The sequence below is a fragment of the Saimiri boliviensis genome, chromosome 6 (assembly GCF_048565385.1).
Source record: "Saimiri boliviensis isolate mSaiBol1 chromosome 6, mSaiBol1.pri, whole genome shotgun sequence".
NCBI classification, from domain to species: domain Eukaryota; kingdom Metazoa; phylum Chordata; class Mammalia; order Primates; family Cebidae; genus Saimiri; species Saimiri boliviensis.
In genome coordinates, this window is record NC_133454.1 from 47,538,718 (window position 1) to 47,554,393 (window position 15,676).

The window sequence follows — 15,676 nt, forward strand, 5'->3', positions numbered from 1 at the left end:
AAGTGTAAACAATCAAAATGTCCATCAGTTAGTGAAGGATTAAACAACGGAACAGTATTCGGCAATAAAAACAGACAACTATAGATAAATGCTAAAATATGAATGAAGCTCAAAAACAGGCTGAGTGAAAGAAGCCAGATACAAAACTCCACATACGATTCCACTTATATGAAATGTCCAGAAAAGGCAATCTATAGAAGCAGAGAATAGATTAGCCGGATCTCCGGAAATGGTAGTGGGAATGAGGGATCTTACTAGGGTGATAAAAATGTTTTAAAATTGAACTGCGGTTTTGGCTATACAATTTGGTAAATTAGTAATAATCATTTAACTGCACACTTAAAATGGATGAATTGGATGGTATGTAAATCATATTGCAATAAAGTTTTTTTTAAAAACCCTGGTTAAATTTAACTGTTTTGTGCCTCACAGTGTAGCTATAACTATACATAAATGAGGAAGAGAAAAAGCAACTACATGGCCCCATTTAAAGCTCCAATGGATTCCAGATCCTATCCTCCAATCACACTGTATTTCTCTAGCTCCTTTTGTCTCTTGCTCTCATCAACTATTTCACACCTTATTTCTCTTCAATATCACCTCATCTCTTAAACTTCTTTCTCAGCTGATAATCTCACTTCCTACCTCACTGAGAAAAGCAAGGCCATCAGAAGAGAATCTCCAGATTCCTACCATCACACTCTCAAAAATGCAATACTTCAGTATAAATTTAACAACATTCATGGATAGGATGACTCAGCATTGTCAAAATGTCAGTTCTTCCCTATTTAATCTATAGATTCAATAAAATCTCAATCAAAATCTCAGCAAGTTATTTTGTGGATGTTGACAAACTGATTCTAAAGTTTATATGGAGAGGCAAAAGACCCAGAATCCACAAAATAATACTGAAGAAGAACAAAGTTGACCAGGTACAGTGGCTCATGCCTGTAATCCCAGCACTTTGGGAGGCCAAGGCAGATGGATCACCTGAGGTCAGGAGTTTGAGACCAACCTGGCCGACATTGTGAAACTGCATCTCTACTAAAAAAACAAAAATTAGCCAGGTGTGGTGGCGCTTGCCTGTGATCCCAGCTACTCAGGTGGCTGAGGCAGGAGAACTGCCTGAACCTGGGAGGCAGAGGTTGCAGTGGGCCAAGATTGTGCCACTGTACTCCAGCCTGGTCAACAGAGACTCCATCTCAGGAAAAAAAAAAAAAAAAAAAAAAAAGAACAAAGTTGGGGGATTGACACTACCCAACTGCAAGACTTACTATAAAGCTACAGTAATCAAAACAATGTCGTAGTAGAGAAAGAAAAGACAAATGTATCAGTTGAACAGAACAGAGAGCCCAGAAATAGATCCACATAAATATAGTCAACTATAAACCTCTGACAAAATAACAAAGGCAACACAATGAAAAACAGACAGCCTTTTCAACAAATGATACTGCAACAGCCACATTATTCTCGTGGAAAAAAATTAATCTAGACACAGATCTTACACATTCCACAAAAATTAACTCAAAACAGGCCATAGATCTAAATGTAAAATCTAAAAGTATAGGCTGAGCAGAGTGGCTCACACCTGTAATCTCAGCACTTTGGGAGGCCAAGGCAGGTGAATCACTTGCAGTCTGGAGTTCCAGACCAGCTTGGCCAACATGGTGAAACCCCGTCTCTACTAAAAATACAAAAGTGAGCTGGGCATGGTGGTGGGCACCTGTAATCCCAGCGACTTGGGAGGCCCAGGCAGCAGAATCACTTGAACCCAGAAGGTGGAGGTTGCAGTGAGTCGAGAGTGTGCCACTGCACTCCAGCCTGGGCGACAGAGAGAGACTCTGTCTCAAACCCCCCCCCCCCACACACACACAGACACACACACACACACACACACACACACACACACACACCTGAAAGCATAAAACTCCTAGAACATAGGAGAAAACCTAAATGAACTTGGGTTTGGCGATGACTTTTTAGATACAACACCAAAGGCAAAATTTATGAAAAATGAATTGAGAAGATGGACTTCATTAAAATATTTCTGCTCTGTGAAAGACACTTCTTTCCCTCTGTCTCATAAACAAAAACTCAACACTAAGAAAATGAATAAGACAATTAAAAAATGGCCAAAGACTTAACAACACCTCACTGAAGAAGATACTCAGATGGCAAGTAAGCGTATAAAAAGATGCTCTGCATCATATTAGAGAAATGTAAATTAAAACAACAATGAAATACCACAACACACCCATTAGAAAGGCCAAAATCCAGAACACTGATAATCTCAAATGCCTGCAAGGATGTAGAGCAACAGGAACTCTCATTCATTGCTGGTGAGGATGCAAGACACAGTCACTTTGGAAGACAATCTGGCAGCTTCTTGCAAAACTAAACACACTCTTTCCATACAATCCAGCAATCATACTCCTTGCTATTACCCAAAGGAGTTGAAAACATATGTCCACACAAACACCTGCACAGAGATGTTTATAGCAGGTTTATTCATAATTGCTGTTGTGGGCTGAATGTTTGTGGACCCTTGAAATTCATATGTTGAAATCTAATCACCCATGTGATGGTATCTGGAGTTGGGCCTTTGGGAGGGAACTAGTTCATAAGAATAGAACATTCAAGAATGGGATTAGAAGACGCCAGAGAGCTAGCCTTGCCTTCTTTCAGCCATGTAAGGATACAAGTCACTTGTCTGCAACCGGTAAGATGGCCTTTACCAGAACTTGACTATACTGGCACCATGACCTTGGCCTTCCAGCCTTCAGAACTGTGAGAAGTAAATGTTTGTTGTTCAAGCCACCCAGTTTATGGTCATTTGTTAGAGCAGTCTGAACTAAGACCACTGTCAAAACCTAGAAGCAACCAAAAATGTCCCTCAGTAGGTGAATAAATTGTGGCACATCCAGACAATAAAATATTATTCAGAGTTCAAAAGAAATATGCTTTCAAGCCATGAAAAGACTCAGAAGAAACTTAAATACAGCTTGCTAGTGAAAGAAGTCAATATGAAAATGTTGATGATTCAAGCAATATGACATTCTAGAAAAGGCAAAACTATGAAGACAGTAAAATCTTAGTGGCTGTCTGGGAATGCAGCAGGGGAGAATAGGTAGAGCACAGGAGTTTTGGAGCAGTGAAACTATTTCATATGCAACAGTAATGGTAGATGCATGACATTATGCCATAGCACTGTATAACACCTAGAGTGAAACCTAATGTAAACTGTGGACTTTGGATGATAACGATGTGTCAATGTAGGTTCATCCATTGCTTTTTTGTTGTTGTTGCTGTTTTGACACAAGGCCTCGCTCTGTTGCCCAGGTTGGATTTGGAGTGCAGTGGTGCAATCTTGGCTCACAGTGACCTCCGCCTCCCAGGTTCAAGTAATTCTCATGTCTCAGCCTCCTGAGTAGCTGGGACTATAGGTGCGCACCACCACACCCAGCTAATTTTTTTTTTTTTGTATTTTTAATAGATACAGGGTTTTGCCACATTGGCCAGGCTAGTTTTGAACTCCTGGCCTCAAGTGATCCGCCTGCCTTGGCCTCCCAATGTGCTGGGATTACAGATGTGAGGCACTGCGCCTGGTCACACTACAAAATTTATTTTAAAAATTTTAAAAATTCTAGTTATCACTTTCCCTGACACCCACCACCAGCTACAGCCCTATTTCCCTGTTTCCCTGTATTGCAAAACTCTTCAAAAGACTTGTCCATATTTGCTACCCCAATTCTTCTACTACTCTTACTTCAACCTTTCTAATCAATCTCTCTAGTCCTTATGCCTACGCAAATTGCTTTTACCAGTTGCCAAATCTAATGGACAGTTGTTATTCTGCATCTTACTTGATTTATCAACAGCTTCTGACACAGGTGACCACTCCTTCCTCCTGAAAACATTTTCTTCCTTTAGCTTTCAGGGTACTCTTCTCTCCTGGGTTTCCTACTACTTTACTGATGATCACCCTCAGTCACCTTTGCTGGTTCCTCATCTTCTCCCTAATCTCTAAACACTGGAGTTCCCCTGGCCTCATTTCATCCCTACTTCATTCTCTCCTTTGCTGATCTCATCCTGTCTCCTGTTTTTAAAAAAATATCATCTAAATGCCAAGAGTTCTAAATGAGTCTGATTCTCTAGCTCAGATTTCCCCCTTGAACTCTAGACTGTACATCTAGTTGCCTGTTAAATAATTCTATTTGCCTGGCAACTGACCAGGTAAATTTGACTGATATCAAACTTAACCAAAGCTTATCTCTCACTGTACCCCTAAAACCTGTTCTACTTGTAGTCTCTCCCATCTCAGTTAGTAGCAATTTCATTTTTCCATTTGCTTGAATCAAAATCTCTAGGACCATCTTTGACTCCTTTCTTTCACACCTTAAATTCAGTGCATTTCTCTATGTCCTCAGCATAACCACCTCTCACTATCTCCACTGCCCTCTCCCTGATCTGAAGAACCCTCATCTCTTGCCTGGCCTATTACAATAGTGGCCTAACTGGTCTCCTTGCTTCTATTCTTACTTGCTACTGTTTATTCTCAGCACAGAAGTGAAAATGATCCTTTTAAAATAAAAGTTGTATCAAGTCTCTGCTCAAAACCCTACAGTGGCTCCCCATTTAATTGAGAGTAAAGGCCTTTCAACAGCCTACAAAGCTCTTTGTAACCTGCACTCTCACCCCTACTGCACTCTGACCACACCACCTGCTATTCTTCATTCATGCTCAGCTCCAGCCTCACCAGCCTCCTGTTTCTTTTCCTTATGCCACAGCCTTTCACTAGCTGCTCCCTCAGATGTCCAGATGGCTAATGCCCTTACATCTTTCAAGCCTTTGTTTGAACATCATCTTTTCATTGAGGCTGACTCTGACCACGCTAGCTAAAAGTGTAACCCCTAGCTCTAGTGGAACTCTCCATGCTCCTCTTAACCCAATACATTTTTTCCTTGCATTTATCATCCTCTAATATACTATATAACTTATTTCCTTGTATATTATATGTCTTCCCTACCCACCTCCAAACAATAAGCTCCACTAGGAGAAAGATCTTTGTTTTATTCGCTACATGTCCAAATCACCTAGAACACTGCAGGCTCTCAAAAAATATTTGTTAAGGGCCTGGCATAGTGGCTAATGCCTGTAATCCTAGCACTATGGGGCTGAGGTCACACCATTGTGCTCCCATCTGGGAGACAGAGCAAGACTACGTCTAAAAAGAAAAAAAAAAAATTGTTAAGGCTGGGTGCTTTGGTTCATCCCAGTACTTTGGGAGGCTAAGGTTAGCCGATTGCTTGAGCTTAAGACTTTGAAACCAACTTGGGTAATACGGCAAAATCCCATCTCTACAAAAATTACCTGGGTGTGGTGGCAGGTGCCTTGGGAAGCTGAGGTGGGAGGATCGCTTGAGCCCAGGAGGTAGAGGTTACAGTGAGCTGAAATTGTGCCCCAGCCTGGCGACAGAGAGAGACTGTCTCAAAAAATTTTGTTATTGTTGTTAAAAAGAAGTACTATTTCCTATTATGTGGAAATGGCACTCCTAGAAATTATGTATCAGATACTTGATGGAATGGCTTCAGGCTACAAAAAGACTCATAGGATGAGAATGTGGCTTAAGAGCCTATATTTGAGAATCACTCTAGAACTCAGATGCCTCTTGACTGCCCTCCTCTCCCCAACCATCCCATCCTTGCCAGTTACAATTATCTATAAAGTCACTGAAGAGGCTCATCTAAAAGCACAATGACCTGCCTGGGCTCCTGCAGCTCAACAAACTCAGTTTTGGCCTCACTTCTAAGACCAAGCTAGTGACCTAGTATCCAGGTCATCATCTCAGCCTTCCTGCTAGTCCAGCTTTAACTGAACTCACTCAGAACAACTAGATTCTTGCTTGCTCATGAAGAACAAGCCTTATATCTCAGTTCCAGTAATTAGGGACCCTTGCCTTTCTCTCCATATTTCATTTCCTGTCTTGGTATCCTGATCAATATTCTGGTTCCCCACACTTATACCTAGTACTTGTGTTTACTTCGTCTTTCTGGAGTACTGTCCTGGGCCCAGTCCCAGTTTCTAAGCCCCAGAACTGACTCTCAGGACCAGGTCCTCTGTCTTTTGCTTCCTTCCAGACCTCCTGGCTCCTGGGTTCTGCTTGCCAGGCCTCCCTAGATCTCCTTAACTCCAACTGTCTGTTAACCTGGACCTCTGCCCTCAGACACCTTGACCCCTTCAACTCCCCTTCCCCATTACTCCCTTACCTGAATGTCCTGATGCCCTCTTAATGTTAATTCTGAGACCTTTCTGAAGAGCGAGCCAAGCCCTGGTCCATTTGGTCTCTCTATTTAAGACTGAATAAGGACTATCTCAGCCCTGGCTGAGCTTTGAGCCTGAAAATAATGAACATGAACTTCTAGTTCTTCAAAGGGCATAGTCAATCTTCCTAACAGTGTCAAAATGCTCTCAGCTAAGATAGTTGAAGTTGGTTGTCAAAAATAATCCATGTCAAGCACTTTTGTTTTCTGTAGCAGACCTACCTGCTTTATTTGGATCCTTTCACTTGGGTGATACCAGAATATACCTTGCATTCTGGTGCTTCAAAAAAGAAATCAGATTTCTCAGGAAACTGGGCCCAAATAAAAAGAAAACAACAGGCCGGGTGTGGTGACTCACACCTGTAATCCCAGCACTTTGGGAGGCTAAGGCAGGTGGATCACATGAGATCAGGAATTGGAGACCAGCCTGACCAACTCTATCTCTCTCAAAATACAAAAATTAGTAGGGCATTGTGGTGTGTGTACCTGTAATCCCAGCTACTTGGGAGGCTAAGGCAGGAGAATCACTTGAACCTGGGAGGTGGAGGTTGTGGTGAGCTGAGATTATGCCACTGCACTCCAGCCTGGGCAACAGAATGAGACTCCATCACACTCATACACACACACACACACACACACACACACACACACGCACACACACACACAAATGATGGCTACTGGAGTCAGCCCAGGACTGGAAGTTATATAATCCTTGGATCCAATTTTTACCCTTACTAGTCCTGGTATATCTCATAGGATTAAAGCCACATACCTAGAAGCATCAAGGAATGGTCTATAGGCCAAGCTGATCCATTCTTCTTTATTGGATGAGTATTTTGGCTCCCGGGGTGTTTCTCTCATGGTGTCCAAATCCACTAAATAATGGCATTTGCTGATATCGATCTGAAATGGAGAATGGCCAACTCTTCATTAGTAATTTCAATTCTCTATCCCTTCAGGATAGAGAACAGCAATTGTAATCCTAAAAATTCACAGAGCTTTGGAGGAACAAACATCCAAGTCCTCAGACAATGTTGCCTGTGCTCTCTCCACTCAGATAAGAGTATTCAGGCTCTTGGGAGGGAGAGATGCACTCATTCAGCCAAATAGATATGTAAGCTTTGGCTGGCCTGATTCTAGGTTGGGTTTTTAAGTTCTTCTAGTCCCACAGACACTTCCAAAGCCACCATGAGCCCACAGTCTTCCTCTGGAAAACCTATCTTCTTCTGCTCACTACTGCACCCTTCCAGTCCATCACCTCTTTATTCCACAGATTCAAAGGGCATGACTAAACACAGATGCTAATATGTGAGAAGGCCTGCCTCTCCTGACAGCCAGGGGAGGTTACACTACACCTCACAGGGGGTACAGAAATATGCATATAATCTCCTTCAAATACTCTTTTTTTTTTTTTAAATGAAGTTTTGCTCTTGTTGCCCAAGCTGAAGAGCAATGGCTGGATCTTGGCTCACTGTAACCTCTGCCTCCTGGGTTTGAGCAATTCTCCTGCCTCAGACTCCCAAGTAGCTGGGATTACAGGTATGTGCCACCATGCCTAGCTATTTTTTTTTTTTTTTTTTTGTAGAAATGGGGTTTCACCATGTTAACCAGGCTGGTCTCAAACTCCTGACCTCAGGTGATCTGCCCGCCTCGGCTTTCCAAAGTGTTGGGATTACAGGCATGAGCCACTGCGCTGGCCTCCATAAAATATTCAACAGAATTGACAGAGACATTGGAACGGCCCCTGAAGCAAAAGTTTAGTAAAACTGAGATATCAAAACTCTGTTTTTGTTAATACTACGTATTATATTAATACTATGTATTATATTAATAGTGTGTATTAACAAAAGCAGAGGCAGCCAGTTGCTGATAACATGGATACATCCGAATATTATAGATGCTCAAAGGAAAATATGAAAATATTTCATTTAAGGCCAGGTGTGGTGGCTCATGCCTGTAATCCCAGCATTTTGGGAGGCCAAGACAAGCAGATCACAAGGTCAGGCGATTGAGACCATCCTGGCTAACACTACTAAAAATATGAAAAATTAGCCGGGTATAGTGGCATGCACCTGTAGTTCCAGCTACTCAAAAGGCTGAGGCAGGAGAATTGCTTGAACCCGGGAAGTAGAGGTTGCAGTTAGCTGAGATGGCGCCACTGCACTCCAGCCTGGGCGAAGGAACAAGACCACCCTCTCCAAAAAAAAAAAAAGAAAAGAAAAGAAGGAAAACTTCATTCAAAACAATGCTGGGCCAGGCACAGTGACTCTTGCCTGTAGTCCCAGCACTTTGGGAGGCTGAGATGTACAGATCTCTTGAACCCAGGAGTTCAAGACTAGCCTGGGCAACATGGTGAAAGCCCATCTCTATAAAAAATACAAAAATTAGTTAAGTGTGGTGGCACACACCTGTAGTCCCAGCTACTCAGGAGACTGAGGTGGAAGGATCACTTGAGCCTTGGAGGTCAAGGCTGAGGTGAGCCAAGATCAACCCACTGCATTTCAGCCTGGGCAAAAGAGTGTGACCTGCTTCAAAAATATATTTCTAAAACAATTAAAAAAATAAAGAGTCCTCTTAGATTGTTAGGCATCGGCTAAGATAAAGACTATTTGAAACATGTATAGATATACTTGACATTGAAGGACTGAAAGCTTTTCCTCTGGGATCTAGAATAAGTCAAGGCTGTTTGCTATCACTACTTGGTTCAACATTTTACTAGAGGATCTGGTCAGTAGAGTAAGACTAGAAAAAGAAACACAGGGCAGAAGAAATGGAAAACTCATTCATCACAATGATATAATTGGTCCAAAAGACTCTACAAATAAAATTTGGAATTATTAGGCGTGTTTAGCAAAATTTAAACTTACAGGATGTCAATCAATGTCATATACTCCATAGCAATAAACAAAATGAAATGTTATAAAAATATAATTTACAAGCATTTGAAAATGTTTACCTTGAAATAAATCTAATAAAAGATGAGAGTGCTCTATAAAAAAGTATAAAATCTTATTGGCCAGGCACGGTGGCTCACGCCTGTCATCCCAGCACTTTGGGAGGCCAAGGTCGGCAGATCAACTGAGGTCAGGAGTTCAAGACCAGCCTGGCCAACATGGGGAAACCCCATCTCTACTAAAAATACAGAAATTAACTGGGTGTGGTGGCACACGTCTGTAATCCCTTGGGAGGCTGAGGCAGGAGAATCGTTTGAACCTGGGAGGAAGAGGTTGCAGTGAGCTGAGATCATGCCACTGTACTCCAGCCTGGGTGACAGAGTGAGACTCTGTCTCCAAAAAAAACAAAAAGGATAAAATTTTATTGACAAACATCCATCAACTTAAAGATTTATGTATACATATTATTAAAATGTGGTATGTCCACACACATTTTAATTAAACTCAGCCATAACAAGGAATGAAGATCTGATACATGCTATGCCATAGGTCAGGCGTCCCCAAACTTTTTACACAGGGGGCCAGTTCACTGTCCCTCAGACAGTTGGAGGGCCGCCACATACTGTGCTCCTCTCACTGACCACCAATGAAAGAGGTGCCCCTTCCTGAAGTGTGGCGGGGGGCCGGATAAATGGCTTCAGGGGGCCGCATGCGGCCCGCGGGCCATAGTTTGGGGACGCCTGCCATAGGTAAACCTTAAAAATATTGCTGTGACTGAAAGAGTTCAGACACGAAAGGCCACATATACATGATTCCATTTATATGAAATGTTCATAATAGGCAAATCCTCCAAGACAGAAAGCAGAGGTTACTATGAACTGGGGAGTGACTGCTTAATGTATATTTAATGGGTATGGGTTTTTTTTGGGGGGGGGCATAATAAAAATCTTCTAAACCTAGATACTGGTGAGAGTTGCACATTATAAATGTATTAAAAGTCATTGAACTGTATACTCTGAAATGATTAAAATTGTAAATTTTATGTTGTGCATATTTTACAATACAAAAATTGAAATGGTGAATTTCATTTCAAATAATTTTTTTGATACACAATAAAGTAGACCTTATTAATCAAGTGATATATGTTATTCCTGGATGAAAACCTTACTATTATAAAGATGTCAATTCTAAATGAATTGATTGATAAATTAAATACAATCTCAATCAAAATTCCAACAGTTCCAACAGAGTGTTTTTGAAATTCAACAAGCCAATTCTAAAATGTGTATGAAAAGGCAGAAGAATAAGAATAGCCAAGGCACTCTTAAGAAAGAAGAAGGCCGGGCGCGGTGGCTCAAGCCTGTAATCCCAGCACTTTGGGAGGCCGAGGCGGGTGGATCACGAGGTCAAGAGATCGAGACCATCGTGGTCAACATGGTGAAACCCCGTCTCTACTAAAAATACAAAAATTAGCTAGGCATGGTGGCGTGTGCATGTAATCTCAGCTACTCAGGAGGCTGAGGCAGGAGAATTGCCTGAACCCAGGAAGCGGAGGTTGCGGTGAGCCGAGATTGCGCCATTGCACTCCAGCCTGGGTAAAAAAAAAAAGAAAGAAGAACAGGCTGGGTATGGTGGCTCACACCTGTAATCCCGTACCTTGGGAAGCCAAAGTGGGAAGACAACTTGAGGTCAGGAACTTGAGATCAGCCTAGGCAAACAGTGAGACCCTGTTTCTACAAAAATTTAAAAATTAGCAGGTTGTGGTGGTGTGTACCCATAGTCCTAGCTACTAAGGAGACTGAGGCAGGAAAACTGCTTGAGCCTAGGTGGTAGAGGTAGCAGTAAGCTATGATCATGCCATTGCATTCCAGCCTGGGTGACAAAGCAAGACCTCATCTCTAAAAAGAAAAACAACAACAACAACAAAGTGGGGGCTTACTTACTATAAAGCTATAGAAATTAATACAGTAGTCTATGTGCAGTGGCTCACACCTGTAATCCCAGCACTTCTGGGAGGCCAAGGCAGGTGGATCACCTAAGGTCAGGAGTTCAAGACCACCCTGGCCAAAACATGGCGAAACACTGTCTCTACTAAAAATACAAAAATTAGCCAGGCATTGTGGTGGGCACCTGCAGTTGCAGCTACTCAAGAGGCTGAGACAGGAGAATTCCTTAAACCTGGGAGGCGGAGGCTGCAATAAGCCAAGACATCACCACTGCACTCCAGCCTGGCAACAGAGCAAGACTTTTGTCTCAAAAAAAAAGAAATGAATACGGTGAGGTATCGGTGCAGGAACACATCAACAGACCAATGAAATAGAACGAAGAGCCTAGATCAGATGTAAGTACATGCAAACTCTTATTTATGACAGAAGTAACACCATAAAGAAGCAGATGGTCTTTTCACCAACTGGTGCTGGGACAACTGGATATCCATTAGGGGAAAAATGAAATTGAACCTCAACCTCAACACCATACAAAAATCAATGTTAGATGGATTACAGGCCTAAAAGTGAAAAGATAAGGCTCTTGGAAGATAATATAAAAGAATATCTTCAAGATCTTGGGTAAAAGAGTTTGTAGATAAAGCATTAATTATAAAAAGAATGACAGATAATTTGACGATATTAAAGTTGAGAATACCTTTTCATCAAAAGACACATTAAGGCCAGGCGCAGTGGCTCACGCCTGTTATCCCAGCACTTTCAGAGGCTGAGGCGGGAGGATCACTTGAGGCCAGGAGTTTGAGACCAGCCTGAGCAAAATAATGAGACCCCATCTCTACAAAAAGTAAAAAAATTAGCTAGGCATGATGGTGCACACCTGTGGCTCCAACTACTTTGGAGGCTGGGGTGGGAGAACTGCTTGAGCCCAGGAGGTAGAGGTAGCAGTGAGTCAAAAGACATGAAGAATAAAAAAAAAAACACAAAATGAGAGAAGATATATGTAATACATTTAACCATTGAGGATTCATATCTAGAATATACAGAACCCCTGTTAATCAACAAGAAAAAGACAAACCACCCAAAAGAAAAACAGGCAATGGCCAGGCACGGTGGCTCATGCCTGTAATCCCAGCACTTTAGGAGGCCAAGATGGGGGGATCTCGAGGTCAGAAGTTCAAGACCAGCCTGGCCAACATAGTGAAACCCCATCTCTACTAAAAATACAAAAATTAGCCAGGCATGGAGGCACATGTCTGTAGTCCCAGCTACTGAGGAGGCTGAGGCAGGAGAATCACTTGAACCCAGGAGGTGGAAGTTGTAGTGAGCCGAGATTGAACCACTGCACTCCAGCTTGGGCAACAGAGTAAGATTTCATCTCAAAAAAAAAAAAAAAGAAAAAGAAAAAAAGAAAAGAAAAGAAAAACAATCAAATGACTTAGGTACTTCATCAGAAGAAACCTAAATGGCCAAAACAAGTGATAATGCGTTCAACCTCATTAGTAACCAGCAAATGCAAATGAAAATCACAATGAAAAATTACAGTATCAAGTGTTGGCCAGAATGTGGATCAACAATTATACAGTGCTTGCAGGAAATTACGCTGGTAAGAGATCTTTAGAAAACTAGTCGGCAAAATCTACTAAAACGGAACATATGTATTTCCTATGATCTAACAATTCTACCCCTACTTATTAGATTGAACCATATAAAATTATTATTTGATGTTTGAGCCACAAAAATGGTAATTCCATATAGTTCAACCTAATGTATATCCAACAGAAATGCCTGCATCAAAAGACAAGTTCAAGAATGTTCAAAGTGGTGTTATTTGTAGTTAGCCCAGATTGAAAACAAAAACACCCATCAACAATAAAATAATAAATAAATAGTGGTAAAGTCATACAACGAAATATTAACAAGACAGAACGAACTACAGCTACAGGCAATAACATACACGATTATTATTATAAACAAAATGATGGGTGAAAGGATCAAGACACAAAAGGGTAAATGCAGTGTGATTCAAGGTGAAACGAACCTAAATCATTTAGGGACACATGTAAAAGTCATAAATCCAAAGAGAAAACCAAGAAACTCATTACCATAGGAGTCAGGAGACTCCCTCAGAACAGTGGTGTGGGTAGGTGATCAAAAGGAATTACTGGGGGAGCTCCTGGGTACTGGCAATGTTCTATTATCTGACCTGGGTTACACAGACACTGGCTCTATTATTATTACTACTACTTTACTGTACAAATACTTTACACACATTTAGGCTTATGGATTGTATATGAGTAAGTTTTCAAAAAGTGCATACAAGAACAAGTTGGTCATCTCTAACTTACAGTAAACTCTGCTCTTCCCCAACCTCCACCTTACAGAAATGTTCTCATTCTCTCCCAGCATTATTTATATGTAAAAAAGACTTCAGTCTCACATCTGTCTCTACATATGGCCTATTCCTCTAGGGGAGAGAAAGCACACTGAGAATTGACGTCAGACCCAATTCCATTCCACATAACTCTAAAAATGATCCTTTGCATAAACACTTCAGGAAGTAGACTTTTTGGTCTGAACACCCACTCTGTATCTCCCAAGGATTATAAGAACATGAAACAAGTTTTTAAAAGCTTTACAAGTGCCATGCCTCTGTAAGCAAACAGAACCAGCAAGAGACAGAGAAGAGACACTGAGGGTCTCATGCTTAGACTTCTTTTGATTAGGGAGCCCTCAGTATGACATTTTAATATTTGACCTCAGCGTGTTTCTTTCTGGCCAGGCACACTACAGGTCTGGTTATCTAGATTTGGTGTCAGGTACAAGGTCTACCAGAGATGGGGGTGGTAACTAATTAATATGCAACTGTATCAGTCAGATTAGGCTTCACTTATCACATCATCCCTAAGGAAATTCCATTTAAAGTAAAGGTCTTAGAAAGATACCAAGGCCCAATCTGAGCAATATGGTGAGAGCTCATCTTTACAAAAAAGTTTTTTTAAAAAACTAGCTCGGCATGGTGGCTCACACTTGTAGTCCTAGCTACTTGGGCGTCTGAGGTGGGAGGATCACTTGAGCCCAAGAGTTCGAGGCTGCAGTGAGCTATGACTGTGCCACGGCACTCCAGCCCAGGTAACAGAGCAAGACCCTGTCTCTAAAAATAAAAAAAGAAAGACACCAAAGCAAAATAATATTAATCAAAAGGTTAATCCATTAGAAAACTTTCAATCTCTTTTCATCCTCCCTGGGAAGCAGCTGATAGAACAACTCAAACACATAAGGACAAAGCCCTCCAGCAGAAAATGATTAGGTAAGATCAAGGGCAGGTTCTTCATTCAAGAACAACTAAGGTTATTAGAAAAGGAGTTCAAAGTCAGCTGGCCTAGATTCAGGCCTGGGTTCTACCATAAACTGGCTGAGTAACTCACAGTCTTTTTAGTTTTTATACCCCATTTTCTTCTTTTGATAATACAGATAATATCACTTACCTCAAAGAGTTATAATGAGGATTAAATAAGATAATTCATTTAAATAAAACCGGTAAACTGTAAAGGAGTATTAAAATAGCTAGAATATCATTCTGATATTCTGATATTCTAGAATCCTTGACTGGCTCTATGAAATGAGCGTATTTAGCTGGAAGAAACAATCTCTGGAACATTAGAGCCCATTAAAATAAATTATTCTTGTTTCAACCTGGTTAATATCTACTATGAATTCAAGTTAAACCCAACATACAGGACAGAAGGATTACAATGTGAACCACTCACAGTCCCCAGTTAGCAATGAACAAGCAGTATCCACTAAATGGTATCAAAATAAATCTTCTTGGTTTCAGGTTACATTTTCTTGTCTCTTCACAATTTCATAGTTTTGATTAGTTGTTGGGCACTATGATTTTTTGAGTACTGAATTTGTTGACTTTATTTGAAGGGTGCTATAATTTGCCCTGACAGGCAATAAAATTGTTTACAGATCAAAAAGCAAAAAAGGAATCTTCTAGGCATCCTCAAAGCATTTATTAACTATCTATTTGGTGAATCCTAAACTAAAGTATATAAAATTGCATGTAAGTCATAACATGGCCTTGCTTTTTTTCTTTTGCTCACTGCAGCCTCAAACTAAGGAGCTGAAGTCCAGCCTGGGCAGCAGGGTGAAACCCTGCCTCTACCAAAAAACAAGCAAACAAACAAAAAAACAACAAAAATTAGCCAGGCATAGTGGCATATGCCTGTAGTTGCAGCTACTCAAGAGACTGAAGCAGGAGGATCACTTAAGCCCGGGAGGCCAAGGTTGCAGTGAGCTGTGTTTGCACCACTGCACTCCAGCCTGGGTGACGAAGCATGACCCTGTCTCAAAAGAAAGGCCAGGTGCTGTGGCTCACACCTGTAATTCTAATTCTTTGGGAGGCCAAGGCAGGCAGATTGCTTGAGCCTAGGAATTCAAGACCAACCCGGGCAACATAGTGAGACCCCGTCTCTACAAAAATTAGCTGGACATAGTGGTGTGCACGATATGC

The 15,676-nt window shown here is 41.3% G+C and overlaps 1 protein-coding gene across 8 annotated transcripts in view; it reads right to left on the reverse strand.

Moving 5' to 3' along the window:
• The window catches only part of ALG9 (ALG9 alpha-1,2-mannosyltransferase), a 98,674-nt gene that overhangs the window by 23,478 nt on the left and 59,520 nt on the right, over window positions 1-15,676 (reverse strand). For 7 of the 8 annotated variants that reach the window (XR_744271.3, XR_012518035.1, XM_010334580.3 and 4 more), the window contains exon 14: window positions 7,093-7,223. Coding sequence is in view for 5 of the 8 variants with exons in the window: in XM_010334580.3 (XP_010332882.1) it covers window positions 7,093-7,223 (131 nt within the window). In the remaining 3 variants the exon portion in view is untranslated. Of the gene's footprint in view, window positions 1-5,370; window positions 5,466-7,092; window positions 7,224-15,676 lie in introns of all 8 variants that reach the window. The other variant, XR_012518036.1, reaches the window with a different exon arrangement.